The sequence below is a fragment of the Lingula anatina genome, chromosome 3 (assembly GCF_051362555.1).
Source record: "Lingula anatina isolate TDL-2025a chromosome 3, LinAna3.0, whole genome shotgun sequence".
NCBI lineage: Eukaryota > Metazoa > Brachiopoda > Lingulata > Lingulida > Lingulidae > Lingula > Lingula anatina.
In genome coordinates this window covers 14,720,657-14,738,614 of record NC_141769.1, presented here as the reverse complement: position 1 = coordinate 14,738,614, position 17,958 = coordinate 14,720,657, and the positions used below count along the sequence as shown (strand labels likewise).

At 38.0% G+C, this 17,958-nt stretch overlaps 1 protein-coding gene across 1 annotated transcript; it reads right to left on the bottom strand.

The window, feature by feature from the left end:
- Nucleotides 1-3,243: 3,243 nt before the first annotated feature.
- On the bottom strand, nucleotides 3,244-17,362 carry LOC106181256 (glutamate receptor 2). The gene is made up of 17 exons (XM_013565585.2): nucleotides 16,822-17,362; nucleotides 14,453-14,653; nucleotides 12,819-13,070; nucleotides 12,333-12,529; nucleotides 11,795-11,848; nucleotides 10,903-11,067; nucleotides 10,347-10,541; nucleotides 10,121-10,228; nucleotides 9,548-9,676; nucleotides 9,005-9,229; nucleotides 7,920-8,299; nucleotides 7,461-7,659; nucleotides 6,206-6,450; nucleotides 5,727-5,856; nucleotides 4,900-5,040; nucleotides 4,311-4,427; nucleotides 3,244-3,803 (listed from the first exon to the last, which is right to left on the bottom strand). The coding sequence occupies exons 1-17, from the start codon at nucleotides 16,901-16,903 to the stop codon at nucleotides 3,729-3,731; spliced, it is 2,895 nt and encodes a 964-aa protein (XP_013421039.2). The 5' UTR covers nucleotides 16,904-17,362; the 3' UTR covers nucleotides 3,244-3,728.
- Between the last annotated feature and the right edge of the window lie 596 nt (nucleotides 17,363-17,958).

Sequence of the window (17,958 nt, the reverse complement as noted above, 5' to 3'; positions counted from 1 at the left end):
TCTCCCTTGGTAATGTAAATATTGAGAGTTCAACTCCTAAAAGCACCAAGCCGCTCATTCCGAACCCAAGAATAGTGTTCTCGCCACATGAGTGGATCTGCCGTTTAATGTGTTAATGTTGAAATCCTTTCCATTTCATTACCCTTGACACGAGCTAAGGATAGTAAACTCCTTCCTAGATCTTTCGATTAGGTGGAATCCTTGCCATGAATTTAATTTTCAGTCCGTTTCTATTGACTGCCGTTGAGATCCTCAATATACTAAAATAAACGTGTGCAAATTCTTTGCTTAGGCGCGGTGCATCGACTGACACCATTGTGTTTTCTTTTTTGATCCTTAAAAAAGTACAATTTTTCATTAAGAAATAATAATGAATTTTAAGAAGCTTAAGGGGTTTTTTGGATAGTCATATTTAAGGAGAAGAGAGGAGCTGCAATTTTATTTTCTGGGCGCAGCCATCTTTCAAGTGATATAGCTGTACCTGTGTCCAGAGATTTATCTCTTGACCCCGGCAGATGATTTACAGAAGATTAGCAATGTAATAGTACAAGTGGCTATCTCATTGTATACGGCCTGGGTTTTGCGGGGGGAATAGCCGCAGGGTGCAGCTGAACCGTAAGATCGATTAGATACATATGACGTCTGCTGCAAGAACATAACACAGCGACACCTCGTGGGTTAAAGAGTATGTACTTTGGCGCCGTTTTGTTGTCAATACAAACATGGCTACACCTGGTGTGTGTCCAGCTCGTTGCAAATTTCGTTAGCTGTGTGTAATGGTCGTCTGCTCATTGCCGGGGGCTTGCCGGCCGGCACGGGGTTCAAAATGACCCAAGGCTTGACCGAAGATTTATACGACACGCGCGTGAAATTACATGAAAGAAGATTCAATTTAGCCTTTCACCGGTTGGGGTTTATTTAACTCTATGAGACGACGCATTGGCCATCTGGTTTATTGTATATGTATCGAGTAAAACACTGAGAAGAGCCAAGGAACTTCAAAACAGAAAAAAATTCAACCTGCATGACGTGCAAATACGCACTTTTTAAGTACGTTTGTGCTGTAAAGTAGATTGTTGGATTAGGCCTACATAGATTTTTAATCCATTATTCATCCTTTATTTTGAGAAAATTTCATATGTACTTTTGACATTTTAAACCCTAAGGATGCTCAAAATTGCAACAAGCCTATGCTCCTGTCTCTACATAGGTTTTCTCTTTAGAAGAAAAATATTGAAATGAAAAAAGAGAAAATATTCAAAATGGTCACAAACAGCCACAAAATAATCTGCTGTTAAATTTGTTTTTGAATCCGCCGTTCATAGGAAACAGGTCTGCTGTTGTATTTTGTTTGAGTTCTGTTTCAACAGCGTTCAGAGAAGGTAGTAATACAAATCCAAGACTAAAAGTAGGATGTTTTTGCATAACACTGTGATTTTAAAACTTAAGACCGTGCATGAAAATAATAGCGTGGATTGGGAGGGCAAAGGGTCTTTTGGAATGATCACGTTATTGTAACGTGTCAGTTGACAGTGATATCTAAATATCAATAATCATAGTTTATATGTATATTTATACAAAATTGTGATACCACTAACAATCGCACACACGCTTGTTGAAATTATAAGTTTAGAGTCACGCAGCCCTATCCGTTATAATGTGATTTTCAGAATAGATTTTCAACTTCATTGAAATCAAGAAAAAAATACTTGTATTCAGTCAGTGACGAATGGTCAAATTCACCAGTGGAGCTGGGTTTCAGTAGTTCACGTTTAAATATTACGGAGTTATAACGTTTCAAAGTGAAGCAACTGCATCATGAATCTGTGTCCAGTGTTTGACATTGCGGCATCGGCAGCGGTCTGTTCACATGGATGAAAAATAATTACTTTAATCGTGCACAGCGATGTCTCTTTGATCGTTAATTTCCGAGACCAAATAACCCTTGACTATAATCCAGTGAGTCACTTCAACCTATCACAGATTTAGCCCAAATTCGATTTTGGTTAACGTGTCAAGTTTTTGGTCTGATGCACCGAATATATATAACAATATTGGCTTTGTTATCTCTAGTTTTATTAAACTCAAATATATTGACCTTTATATTCTTTAAGCAAGATTTTTCATCATTAATATGGTAAAATGTACTGAAGAAATGACCTTGGAAGCAGGAGCAAGCAGGTTGATACTGAATAAAATGAAGAATACAGATCGGTACAAACTCTTCTTCAGGAACGGATTTGAAATCCGCCCTGTTTGAACGTCATATTTATATATATTGCGATTCTTCAGTCACCGTCTTCTGCTTCTTCCCTAAACTGGAGGTTCTTACTCAACTCTTGAAATGTCAGCTGGAAAAATTAACTAATATAACATGTAAGTTGTGTAACTTTTCACCTGTAGTGATTGTAGGGCACTAGACGTAACACATTGGTGGATAACTTGTTTATTGAACAGAGCCCTCATTCCATGTTCTTACATTCTGATTAGTCAGGAAATTTGTGTTGGAAAACTAAAGATTCGAGTCCATTATATTAACTGAACCTGATACGGCTTTTCTGTTACCAAAGCTGCAAAGAATAACAATGTCCGCATCTTCCTTCTAGAGCTAAAATAAAATTCAGTATGTCGTCCTATTTAACTTTTTTTTGTAAATAATATTCTACATCAAAATTGTGACTTGACTTAAAAACATAAATGAGAGCGCTGTAGCTTTTATAAAGAAAGTCAAAAATACGAAATATTAATTATTTACGTCTAGGTATGAAAATAACTGGACATCAGGAGTACAGTAGCATAGAATTATGGATTGCGATAGTTGAGAAACACGTGAATGCTACTGCAGAACAATAATGATTATACAGTAGGGGGACTGTAAGTTATCAAATTAAAGTGACAATCTTTACATATTTTTGCACTTTTCAAATTTTTCGAACTATCGCTTCCCAGAGTATTTATTATTCAATTGTATGTAACGTAAAAAAATCATGCATTATTGAATGTTAAAAGATAGAAATGTTAATAGCAAGTCAAGCACGTTTAAGGTCCATGCTGTTTTAATTAACTTCGACGTAGCATTTGCTTAAATGGGAATATAGCGTCAAAATTAGACCCCATTCCCATAGATTTTAGATCGATCTATCCCTGTGGGGAGTCTCACTAGATTACTGTCAGCTTATCCGGCTGAAGCGTCTGTCACGCCTACTTAAAGCTGTAAGGGGGTTATTAACTATGGTGAACTTAGCGTGAACCCCCAGGGAGTTAGGTTGATCTAAATTTTAATCTCTGGATCGATCTAAATCCCTGGGAATGCACCCTTAAACATTTGCCTTCAATCATTTTTCTCTCAACTTTTGTCAATGGGGTACACACGTCATCACCCTAAGACACTATTAAATAAAATAAAATTTGACAAATATTGAACATGTCTGTCACTATTTTCAATTGAATTCCGATAAATCTAAACAAACACTCGGCAACCACCCTGCTGGTGATGCTATTATGCCCATAAGAACCTTGTGTATATCCCCATAGTTAATATGTTTCGTCTGAGGCTCCACCCGGTGCGTGGGTTATGCGTACAGGCGATTTACCCTCCTCTATGCACCGGGTGGCATTCATTTAGGTTTGTACAAAGTTAATAGGAATTTTAAAGCCCCCCTCCCCTTCCCTCCTCTTAGATGGCAATATCAATCAGTAGCTCTCTCTCCGTCCAAGTATCTTCTTGCCTATACCTCAGTCTGTGTGTTATCCGAGTATCCATCCAGGGTGATCAGCTGAGCAAAGGGGGTCGTGGTGGTGCACTACAAATAATACAGTAAATTATCAGCGGTCAGATTAAGTGATATATTAATGGATCTAAATTCAACGTACCTGAAGTAGAATTTCATAATTCAGATAAGGCGATTAATATACTTTATCTTCCAAACAACAATCGATGCGTTTAAAATCGGTACATGTAGAAGTACTTCAATGATTACTTCTAGATTTATTTGAAATACGGAACATTCCCCAGCTGATTTTAATTTAGACCCTACACGAAAAAAAACAGGGATGTATAAAAGCAAACAAAAGGGGCTGAAAAGATCTCTGTTCAGACCTCTCAACAGTACTTGTGCCGTATCTAGGTGTGTGCAGACAGGAGTATTTTGGACTGGAAATTGGTCCAACTTGCGTCATAAGTTTCGAAGTGATTTCATTTTTTTTTATCGGACTTATTTATTTGCAATTTTCGACTCTAACACACATTTCAACTGAATAAATTCTCTTTTGAACGCAGATGTAGCTACTGTTACAGGCGGTGGACTTACCTTCACCGCCGTGTCACCTGGAAGCACATCCTCGGAAGCGTCCTCGCCATCTTTAAGAGGCATCTTTCCCTTAATAAGCAGCTGTGCATTGGATTGGAATTCCTCCGAAAACGTGATCTGAAATAAAGACATTCCTCTAAATAGTGAAATAGACCCTTGCTTGTACTCACCAACACTGAGAGCAAGCAGCAAGGGTTGGTTTAAATTATTTTGGATATTTCACTTTCGGAAACACATCATTTACATCCGTAGCTATCCATGGATTTTTTTATTAGAAATTATCCAAGCAAGTATAAACAGAAGCACAATATAGGGGCATGACAGACACGCAAGCAATCATGATGTTATATTGTACCACTTTTGTATACTGTTACTTAATACATGTACTTTATACATGTACAGTTATTTGCTGAGCGTCGGGTTAAACGCCAAAGGGATAAATGATAATAAGAAATTCAACAAAAAAAGGCAAGCAAGGAATTTTGTCATGTCATCAAAACGGTACAGAAAAGCACCATGCATGATGCTGGTTCATACCAAATACCTTAATACCGTTTAATCTAAAACATTACACCCACTAAATACTTACGTGCTTTCTGAAGGCGTCAATCTTGGTCTTGTAAAATAATTCCAGAATAGAAATAATTATCCCCATCATCATCCCACAGAGTAGTATGATGAATATACCGGCGATTTTAGAAATGCTAAGAGACGAACTGGTGTCCTCTCCCTTGAAATTCATGGAAAAGAGAATAAAGAGAAAAGAGAATAATTAAATCTGGAATAATGACACCATTAATTTCAAGCCCCACGCACACTGTGATTTATGGGCTGTGCTACCAGATTCCTGAAGACTGGTGAAGAAAGGTGAAAACATACATGTACATGTAAAAGCCAAGATATGCAAAGAAAAATAAAACTAATTTCAACACACACGTTGAGCTGACGGTCGAAAACTGGTAGATGAGCTCAGAGTTCACAGTGTGCACCGGTGTTCAACTACGAGAGAGTCCCGTGTGATACAGGGCCCGGTTTCCATTTAAATTTGTACAGGTAAGGCCAAACTGTAAGTATTTCAACATCTGTAGGAATGCTCGAAACATTTACGATGTACGGGTTCAAATGTGCAATGAATGTGATGAAAAATATCAACAAGTCGGTGGCGGCGTGTGGAGGGGGAGCAATAAATATTTTCTCTTGTCATGCGCCATTTTAACATCATGACAAAACTAGATCTAAACACGATAAGGGCTTTACAACTGTTCATACAGTGTGTAATGGGACCTTCCCATTGCTGACAGGCTTCCCTACAAACGTCTGGTTATCCCTGCCTACAAAAAGCACAAACATGACTTTATTATCTCTATCATCGTTTACACCTTGCTTAGCCTGCGTAGTGATCGTATTATGCCATACCTTTTTGTTGGTATCCTGCCTGTCTTTACAAAGCCCTCTTCTACTGCTGTCCTCTTCCCACCAGTATTTTCGCCTCTCCTCAACGAATGCGGACTCCACTAGGGTTAGGAGCTGCAGAGTGACCACGTTCCTGGAAATACACGGACAATTCATGATACATGGTGGACAAGGCAATGGGTGTGGTGGGGGGGGGGGGGGGGGGTCAGTAATTCTCCACCATAACTCTAAGGCAGAAATTGAAGTATACACAGTGAACATAAATCTACAGCATTAAGAATGTATCTTTTCTCCCTTTCAAGGAACAAAAATGGTGGGTTTCAATGCGCAATTTTGTGTATTGTAAGAAGGTAATGCTACGTAAAAGCCAATGATGGTGTATTTTCCAAAACTGCTGGAGACAAAAAAAAAATGCCGTTGGACTTGACACTTCTGTTTCTCAGTATTGTCTTGGGTCAAAATTCATAAACCAGATATCTTACTTTTTACTAAATCCTTTGGGCATTCCGATACCATAACTTCTGGAATTCAGCAGATCCCCAACTCTGGTGGTGGTACAGTCCTCCCTGTTACTGTGATAGTCAATGCTGGTGGATTCCATGAGAAACGCAAATTTGTCGTTCTCGTCCCTGACCCTCCTGACCCCCTCCGCGTTGTTCTTGGGAAAGTTGTGTGGCCGGCTGCTCATGTACGCCCACATACGCTCGTATGTGCTGATTTTGGATTCCTGGAACGGAAACAAGATGTTGTGCACTTTAGTTATGTGTATACAAATTTTTATATCAGTGACATTATATTTAATAAATTTGGAAAAACAACGCACAATTTTATGTTTGCGTATTTGATACGTTATATTGGACTGCGTATTTCTCTGTCTGTCTGTCTGCCTGCCTGATAATTGGTCCTCTCGCTGAACAGAAAGTTTACATGTGAGTTGCAAGCTTTTTAAAATTGTTTAAAGACATATAAAAGAAACTAATTCTTAATGAAGTACATTGCTATGATCATTATGTCACCATTTCCAGATTCATTCACTTAGGCCCCTATTTCACACAGACCACGAATCCCACGAATCGCCAGGAATTGAGAAATTTCAGGATTCGTGAGGATTCGTGAGATTTTGCCAATTTTCTGGTCTAATTCGACACGCTCACGGTTCAGTTACGATACAGGTACGATAGTGTTACGAATATTCGTGGGATTCGGCTGTAATCGCACGAATATTGTCCAGAAATTCACTACGTTTTTTTGGAATCGGGAGTTCGTGTCCAAAACTTTGAACAGCTTAAATTTTTTGCCACGAATTCCCGATTGATCAAGAATTGCAAGAACTGACTACGATTATACATGTATACTAATCTGTTAGGAACTTCACGAACTGATTACGATACAACCACGAATCCTGAAATTTTCAATTCCTGGCGATTCGTTGGATTCGTGGTCTGTGTGAAATAGGGGCATCAAAGTTTTTGCCACCAATTCCTGTTGGTCACGAAGTGCAAGAACTGACTACGAATATATACGAATCTGTTAAGAACTTCACGAGCTGATTACGATTCAACCACGAATCGTGAAATTTGTCAATTCCTGGCCATTCGTGGGATTCGTGGTCTGTGTGAAATAGGGGCATTAGATAGATAGATAGATAGATAGATAGATAGGTCATCCCGGTACATGTTATATTAAATACTGAATCAACTGTATACATGTACTAGTAGATAACAGAATGTGTATTACCCTGAAGAAGTCTCTGCTTGTCCCTTCCCGACTTGTCGCATAGGAGATCTCGGTCTGTGCTGCCAGGTCCTCCGCAGACCCTATGGGGCTGATCATTCTGGACGTGGTGAGAAATGCGGCTAGATTGGCCGTGTAGGAGGAGATGACGATCAGGGTGAAGAACCACCAAACTGAGCCCACAATGCGACCTGACACTGATCTATAAATACAGAACCCAGCGATTTATCAATATTCTATATGGCAATGTGAAGGAGTTGAAATTATAGAGACTGTCGAAATAAGAAAAAGATATAGTGGCATATTAAATTACAACGTAGCTATATGCTATACCATAAAAATAGCAACATATTCCATTGCTCATGTGTTATATGAAAAAAGCATGTGACAAATGCATCATGTGTAGGTCTGTATTTTGGTCAGATAATTTCAAAGTTGAAATTAAGCACAATAATAACCCACCTCGGACATATTTCACATCCTTGCTGCATGAAGGCCGCCAAGGCGAACCACAGGCTGTTGTAAATGCCGAAGTCATTCCTGACACACGTCTTCTTTTTCCCGTCATCTTCCATGGGATCGTTGATCAACCATTCTGCGGGGCTGAACCGGCTCACAAGGAACAAAACCACGCTGACTCCCAGGTAGGCAAAGGCAATGCACATCCATATTTCCTTGGATAGTGGCACCATGAATATAAACATATCTGTGATATCGAACTGACTTCCGGGTGTTTTTCGGATCATGATGCTTATGCCGAGGTTCATGAAGGGTTTTGTGAAGTCGATGACTTTTTCGCGCTCGGCGCTAATGGTCAAGTCACCGATGGCCATATCTGCTCTCTGAAATATACAGAAGCTGGTGTATTTTAACAAGCTGGAGGTTGTTGTATTCGCACGTGCCCCGTGCATGCTCCCTCCAAAACCCAGTCGCATAAAACAAAATGAGCAGTTACATGTATGTAAAGGAAACAATTGATACATATGTGTAGTACCGACATGAAAAGCTGCACATATGAAGAGTTTTGACATAAAATCGAACTAACTAACATCTGTCATCCAAAAGACAAAGGGGGCCTAACGCGATTTCACCAAGCTAATGTAATTCTACACACCATGGAACTTTTAAAAGTTTTCAAAGAATTCGGTGGTCAACAAAGGCTTCTGGGAGTCGGTTGCACAAAATAACTTTAGACGGAAACTTGATTTAAACTCTAAGGCCAAAACTGTGCTCTGTTTCAGCCCAGGATAAATAATTAGTAGTCAACTAATATAAAGTAACTGTTGATTTTAAACATTACTGATACATTTCCTCTTGGACATAATAACGCACTTTCGTAATTTGTCCATGATTTCCTGTTACAATGTGACTCAATTTTTCATTAAACTAAACTCCCACTGACTTATCTGAGCTCGAATAACACTACAGGTACGTTAAAACCAACTTCTTGTTTGAAGTGGTTTTGTAGCACATGTCCCTGGTTGTCTTATGTCGCGAGTTACAGTTAGCACCGTCTCCGGTCCAAGGTTGTCCTTGTCTGCACTGACCTCTGTCATCAGCTCCCACACCATCCCGTTCCATGGGTGGGTCACGTTTCCCTTTTGTTTGCTCCCGTGTGAACCGTCGGCCACCACTCGTAATTCATAATTCATGTTTAAATCACGCATCAGCTGGTCAATGATGTCTTTGCAGAAGCCTTCGTATCTGTCATTCCCAGTCCAGTTACCGCCATCTGGGCGTGGGTGAATTTTCTCCATCATGTAAGGGTCTCTCTGAGATAGCATACATATTTTTAGATAAGAAAGTTATTTACAGTGTTTGTGATTGCTACACATCATGCATATATATACTTAATGCTGTGTCGTATATAGTGAACGAGTATATCAATCGCCATTTTACACATATATTGCAAACATTTGTGATTCTCCTTAAAGCAGCTTGAACCTTGGCGAGAAAATCAGTTTGGGTACATAATTAAATAAAATGATGTAAAACAAAAATAAAAATAATGTTTATCTGAATGTCTGCCGGTTTTACAATTTTCTTGATCAAGAATAAGATAAGGGTTCAAAGTGCATTTTGTAACTCACCAATATAGTCGTAACAATGTACGTTTTGTTGTCAGGATCTACATTTAGCAGTCCGACTGATTTGGTGTCGTGTATAAGATTAAGGCGTGGTCGATTCAAGCGCCGCGGATGAGACTCCCAAGTTCCCAACTGCAAATAAAAATTACAAAGATGTGAAAATGTCATCCGATGAGGTGCCATTTGAATTGCTCTTAAGTTATTACAGTGAGTCCAAGCTTCCATCAACTGGTCTTGTCAGTGGCAAGGAGTTGCAAAGCAGTGAACTATGAAGCTCAGGCAGGTACCAATAAGTCTAAAAAGACCAAGCTATCATTTCACAAAGAATCTTATTTCCGTAGTTGACTTAGCTGGGCTAAGTGACCTAGATAGGTCAACTACATTGTAGCCGACTCGGAGTGTTTAGACCAATTTGGGTATTACTGTTTTGTGAAACAAGCCCTTCGTGCTAAATTTTGATTTGGAAAAGGGTAATTGCTACCCCCACGACCTTTGTTTGACAGAACTGTTAACTTGAATATGACCTAGTATTATATTAGTATGGTAAAGTGTATGGTATTTTGTATAATAACTCACCTTTGCTGGACCCTCCTGTGACGTTGTTCCAAAAAGATAAAGGGTGAAGTTTATTCGGTATCCGTCTTCATCAAATAATATTTTTCCTGTCAATCCGTCCAGCTCCACCTACGACAAAAGTAGACAAAATTTGGCAATTAATAGTATTATCTATAAAAAAATTTTCTACCTTTGTCAAAGCTTTTTTACAGGTGACGAAAAAAGTTAAACACAGTGTTTAGTTTACCTTTTTCAAAGCGCCTATCAATTTCTCCCCGTATATCCATGGTTTTGGAGCATTGGGCCACTCTGCACATGCTAGGCCGCCGCTATTCTTGGGATACGGGTTATTGGTGGGAAAGTTGGAAGAACCGTTTTTATGTAACAAGTCCATGGCTTTGATGAAAACTGTCAGAGAGTCGGCCGCAAATGCTGCTCCGTTCTGAAATATTTATTAGAATATTCCTTAGTTGTGACTTAAGTAAGAGGGCATTCTGTGAAAGATGTGTTTTTCGTTTGCACGAAAAATTAGTTGATATATGAGAAAACAGAGTTGGCATTGTTATGTAGCAACCAGGAGGTCAATATAAATCAAGGATTTTCTTTCTTTTAGGTACACTTTACATTTCTTATTTAGACCACTACTTCCCTATTACTTTGTGCATCAAATTACATTCTGCACCCAAAAGGAACATTTAAAGAATCTCTCCTAGGCTGCACCGTTAGTTTAATTTTTCTTTTAGGCACTACATCATGTACTGTAGACTATTCGAACAACAATTGCAATCGTTGGGAAAACATACTGAGGTAGGACAGGTGTTGTCAAACGATCCGCACTTCAGGTCGCATCTCCTGTAGACCTGATTATATTTTTTTACTGTGACATCGGTGTCATAATCCACCATGTGAAAGCCAGTGATGTTCATGCCTCCAGCCGGGAATGCTTTGAAATCGATCTCGTTTGTAAACTGAAATCATGAAACATTGTGCATGTAGAAGTCTTATTGTTACCATTTTTGTTAGTAGCATCATTATAATTTTGCATTGCTGCAGACTTTTGATTTGACGTGAATGTTAGACCGTGTTAAAGGGATAAAAACTCTTGATTTTGACGGGAAAAGTGCCATAAAACAGATTTTCTTGGGGTAAGCGAGGATTTTCTGATACTTACCGATGGTTAACGAATCCGTTCCAACATTGAAAGTTAGTCAATTTTATTTTTGTATTAATCTCTTAAGAGATTGCAAGCACAGGTTTCAGTATAATTGTGATAACCGTAATGGTAGTAAAATGGATTTTTTTATTTCTATGTGTGTTTCTACAATGTATTTGTTGTGGAATTTTGAATCTCATGTGGACAGTGATTATCCCTTGTATATGCAAAAATATGAAGCAAAAAAATGCCATAATCGAAAATGCATGGCCAAAAAGAATGTTCATTGGCTACTGTAGTTAATCAGTATACATATAAGGACAAAAAAACGAGCTTTAACTCAACATGTTCTACAGTAAGCTACATGGTTTTATCAGTGGTGAACATTTCTCACCCACATCGTATAGAAACTGCAAATAACAGCTTAGATAAGAAGGACTGTTCAGCAGTATTTGTATGGCTATCTTATCCAATGTTAGCTGTTACTCAGATAAAAAATGGATTCTTTAAAAAACTTTTGGATTCTATAATAATTTACTTACCAATCTTGCTATCAAATAGTTATACAGCAGCTTGGTCTGCGGTGTTTCTGTAAACTAATAAGAGAGTCATTACCTCCTGCTCCTCATTAAATTAGTACCAAAGATGATCAGTAAAATGTTCAGAGAAAGAAATAATTACGGTGACCGCATATTTGTACACTGTTACATTATCAGCAAAGAAGGCTAATGGTTGCGTAAAAAATCATTGGGCTTGCTAAACGGTGTATTGTTTATGTATATTTCAATGGTATTACCTTATGAATGTATAGCATTCATACATAGCTGGTGTTATGCTTTTGTAACAGTATAACAAAAACGCTACCCTCGTCTGTCTTAAGTTGACCACACATGCTGATATTGGCAAAATCAATAGTGATGTGATACACTTTGAATGCAGATCTTTAGACTAAAACATAAAAAAGAAAGGAAAATTAATTTTGAAACTCCATGAAGACAATTAGCCTTTCGGCAGAATGTGCACAAGGCCCATGTATATAGCATTATCAGATGGCCCGAAGCAATTCACACATGAACTTACCCGCCTTTTTAGTACGGTGTTAGTGTCGTTTAGTGACATGTCAATTATGACATTGTGTTTCTTTTCGGACCCTGTCTTGTCCATGGCGGCTAACTTGGCCAAAGCGTCCGTAACGTTGGTGACGTACTTAAAATGGATGACGACATAGGCACCGGCGTTATTTATTGCGCCCACCACGTGGTACATTCGAGCCAGCCCTGTGGAAGAGAATAAAGTACTCGTATGATGACTCTCTCTCTCTCTCATTTTACATCCGAAGTGGAATAGTGTGTACATGGTTATTTCCAAAAACATACTCAGTTATCTTTAGTTAATACTCACAATTTTCCTGATTGCGATAACTAACACAACTTTTCAATTTTTGTGTCACTAAAAACTTTTTAGTACAGAGGAAAATGGGGAAAAATACATATTTTTAACCAGCACAAGTTAGTCTAAAAAGCCATTTCAAGTTTTATTGAAACAAAATACAGGACGTTCACAAACCTTCTTTATTTGAATCGTAGATGTAGGTGACCGATTTCCAGCGTCTTAAAAGAATGTAATCAACCAGCGCCTGCGCATAACGTGGCTGCATATGAATCATGTAATCACCATGTGGTCTGTACGAGATCTCGGGAGAAGTGGGCGTGATATAGGGGATGTGATACAGACCGGTCGTTGAAGCCACAAAATCGGCTGTGAAAGTGTCGTAGATGCCAAATATGGCAAAAACTTTCCACTGCAGTGTGTTACAAACTGAAATCAAATTGACAGTCCTTAAGGTCTATTCAAGCTGGACATGTCAACGGTTATCATGTCTCTATGTTAAAAATAAGGTGTGCGTAAATGATCATGTTGCAAAACTTCTGTTGAATGTCAATGCTACAAAGTTATTTTTATCTTGCACGTGTCATACAGTGTATGTCACTTTACAGAGCGCGAACGCCCACAATTGCGTTCCTTTGGACTAACAGACATTACATCATCGATCAGCTTAATATGTTGTTAATGATAAAATAGGCAATCATGCAATTTTCACATTCCAGACATGCAGCTGGTCTTTAAAATCCTTAAACCTATTACACTTTTTAACTTCTATCTTGTATCCTTATTTGCTGTTACATGCCTTGTCCATTAAGATACAGTGTGCTTTCTTGTCCTTAACCTATGTTAAATGTAACAGCATTGGAATTCTCTGTCAAACCAAATTCAATTTATAGTCATGGGTACGGTTAATTTTAACTGTAATTCACTCAACAGTCCTGTTGTTCAGCCCACTCGCATAGTCAACTACTATTCATACAATTCCATAGGGACAAAGTGGTTTTGGATCCTTGTAAGATATACACAGGTAAGTGATGTGATTAAGAAAACCCAAGTCACAGAGGTATTAAAGCTCAAGATGTTTTGTCTTTAAACTGGCACACTGAAGTCCGACCCTTTTCAGATGGCTGTCTGAATGAGATGAGGTAGTCTTAAGAAGCCAGTTCTTTGGTGTACCATTGTGACAGGAATGGTAGACCGCTAGGCACCGTAGTCCGTTCCCCATAGCTTTATACAGATGACATTCGTCCCATATATTTTAATATATGGGACGAATGTCATCTGTATAAAGCTATATGTTTAAAAACCCAATACTCCCACTATATGTTTAAAAACCCAATACTCCCACTAACCCTAACCTGTACTGCTAGTCATATTGGACCCCGGACTTCCATTCTTAGGAGTACTATTCCTGTCACATCGGGTACAGTGTACAACCTACCTTATTTACAGTGGCAGTAAATGAAAAAATGAAAACAATAGAAATCCATGTTATACACACACTGGACAATAAAAGTGTCACCCCCCAGAATCAAAGTATTCAAAGTTATAATGCCTGGTCTACTTATAATGTGACTAATGAGTACAAAACCGCTGTACCATGGAATTGTATTGTTGGTCTTTTTGTGAAATTTGATGTAAATAAAATGATACCAGGAGCATATCATTCCACAGTCATTTATCTCCCCCAAAGTATTGGTTCAGTAGGGGTGACACTTCTATTGTACAGTGTGTGTATGTTTCGCTAATAGTCCTCAGATTTCTGAGAAAGGACGACCCTTTTATATAAAAATAATCCCTAAAGACTTACTTACTGGTGTAATTGTAGTCAAAGTTGTTTCCAATGTTTATGAAATTTAGAGAGTGTGTATAGGAAAATTTGAACCTATAATTGGTATAATTCCTTCCTTCAATGAATCCCTGAGCATTGTGCCGACAGAGAGTTCCTAAATATGCATATCGATACGCCAGTTCTATATCCCCATGTCTAGGTGCAGTATTAGATAGAATGAGACCTGAAAGGAAATAGATAGAAAGAATAAAATATTCCATATCACTGATCAATCTGACTTTTGGTCTTTTCATTTTGTTAATCTATGTAGTTTAATGTAGATTTATGTTATCAGTATACATATTTACATAAATCATAAATGGAATTAACAAAGGAAATTTGAAGAAGCGTTTAAAGTTATTTCCGAGTGGAAAAATAGTTGCTGTAAAAAGAAAACTATTGTAATAATGACGGGTTTTTGCTGAAAGTGAAACATGGATCTCGCAGTAAGTTGGCCTTTGCTCACTGTAATATGATAAAACTAAAGCTATTAGAAAACATATGATATTCAATGTAATATCCAAATTGCACAATGTTTTCGTTATTCACGCTCTTATTTTAATACATGTACTTAGTTATCCTTCAAAGTGACTGAGTCATTTAAAAATCTGATATACGTTTGTATATTATTTAATTGCACAATGTTTACGTGATCCACGTTCTTATTTCAATACTGGTACACGTAGGCCTGCACAGTGATTATTGAACGTGAATAAGGCACTTAAAAAATGTGATATTTGTTTATATCGTTTGATTGTTCCACATTTTATGCCAGCTTTGTTTCGAATGGCCCCTGGCGACAATACGGCGCAAAATTTACATATAACTAATAGTGAATCGGCAAAGGTCTAATCAAAACCTAATGCATTATCCGCTAGGGAACTATCATTGTTTGTGAACACACGCCGAAATGTCGACTTAGGGCCCAGAGAGGATAAAAATGAGGGGCTATGAACACTTTATGCCATTTCGACCAGGGAAGGGGGAGTGTTAATTAAATAACACTGTGCTAATGGTATTTGTATCTGGTAGAATCCTTAAGTTTAGTCTTATAAAGCCGGCTTACAGGTTTGGCCATATGGCGGTGACGTAAAAGTTAAATTTGGACCGGGGGTACAACGTAAAATCCTTCAAACGTCTTAATTACGTCAGATCACTATATAGCAAGTAATACGGTTTCTTGGTGGTTAATAAGAGTGGAACCGTTTTGGGTTGGAAAAAAATTAAGCTATGTTATGAATTACATTATACCGGTCTGCATGGTCTTAATTGTCTGCATGAACATGGCGAATAGCTATCAAGTGTAATTGCTTCGTCACTGACCACTGAGAAAACATACAATATTAATGCTTCAGATATAAGAGCAGACATTGTCACCCTTCTTATTCCCTTGACATAATTTAATCTGCAACTGCACACGCCAACGACAGAAACAACAGTGCACACTTAACTTAACATTCTGCTCATATTTGTCAAACAGGTTATTCACTCGTAACGACTTTAGCTGCACTACTCAAGTCATTTGTTCCACTTTCCTAACTTGAAAATTGTTTGATAGTTATTGCTTAAGTTAGACAGATAAATGGCACTGTGGAATCTGTCACATTAAAACAGAGAAAAATGCACCTGTCTCTAGTTTACCAAATAGCCCATGCTTTTAAGCTGGAGTGTATTTAACACCGTTTTCAGCACGCGGACAGGAAGGCATTACTCAAACCGCATTTCCTGAATATTTGATTTAATAATATTCCAGCTCTGGGATTGCAATAATATATTAGTTAGAGACTTGCAAGACTTTCAATCGTGCAAATGATGGTCAACGACGTCAAAAAAGGAAGGTTAAAAGTAGAGATGTATCTGTAATGTTGTTGTTTTAATTTCTCTAAAAATTCTACTGAAAAAAGCCTGTATGCCGAATAAAGTAATATTTGGTCGTTGCATTTCGCATGACAGAAGCACTCCGGTCACCGGCAAAAAGAATTAAAAAACAAAAATAAAAAATAAAGACAGACAAAACTGAGAATTTTGATAACGAGCGCAGCCGACCCCAACTTTATGGAAATCGGATATTTTCCCAGAGACCCTAAAGGAAGCTACTTTACCCGCTGACCATAATTTGTTCAGAAAACAAAAACTGAAATAAACCCTGTCAACCGAACCTGTTTACAGGATTGCTGTCCCATATCCAACTGATTCATTTTGCCTGGCCTTACCTAATTTTATCTTTGACAAGCATTTTAAATAGCGTGTGTGGATTTTCTTGATGTTTAGTATGGATGCATCATAATAGGTATAGACATATAAGCTAGGTACAGATGTACGTTCAAAATCAAATATGACAGCCACACTTACCGACAGAATGCTCCAATATCTTCCCAAAGACGACTCCACCGCTGTATACAGATACCACAAAGATCCAGGCAGCAGGATTCATTTTCCAGTCTCTGAAATATTTTTGTTTCACGGAAACAAATATTCCACTCTTAAGCTTAAATTTGTCTTCGCTTAGGTTTCCCACTATTCTGCATCAGATCGCCCCCAATATCCACCGACGAGTTCCATTTCTGACTGCCACTTCTGCTAGGCTTTTAAGTCGTAATTCCTCTGTAATGCGTGGCGGATTTAGAATCCGTATACCCAAATGGCGTGGAATGCGTTAGTCCTAAGACTTTATTATAGGGCTTTTGTGTTAAAATGATTAATCGGATGGATTCTCGACTCCAGAGATTGCCTTAATGGGTCGCTTGCTGTCACTCCGCGAGGCATATCACTGTTCCTTAATGACAAGACCAAAAAGCTTTCAGGGTTTTTTGACACTGTTATTTTTTTTACCAAACTAATATATTCAATAAGCGAGTTGATGAAATATATGCGTATCATTTGCTACATCAATTGAGTCAGAATGGTGAGAAATAGATATACACGACCGATTCGGTAAATTGATGTTGATGAAAGCTAATAAGCCCAATGTTTATAGTGAACAAGGCCTGAGTATTGGTTATTAATGTAATTACTGACCATAGTGGTTTTGCAGCTGGATCGACTACAAATGTAACAACAGCAGAAGTTTATACCAGCACTGTCAGAGTTTTATGAGTAGTAACAGAAAACATGGCATAATCACATTAAAAAAAAAATTAGCTTTTGTTGCTTTGTTCAATTATCAAATTTTCACAAAGTTTTTAGGAATTTGTTAATGGAATAGAGAAAACAAAGCAATTAAAACTGCATGCATCGAGAAGGTTCATATATGTTAAGTAATCTTAAGCTATTATCGGGTACGTGTGCGTATTCCTCTTAAATGTAAGCACTTCACGTTGAAAAAATCTCATTTAATGGTTCATTAATTCTTATACCGGCCTTTTAGTCTTCTCAATCAATTGCATAATGGCAGAGCTATTCATAAAGCGTAAAGTGTATTAATGTTGTCTCGAGCATTTGTTTATTTGCTATTTTCCAGTGTAACGGTTAGATACGCAATTCCAAGAA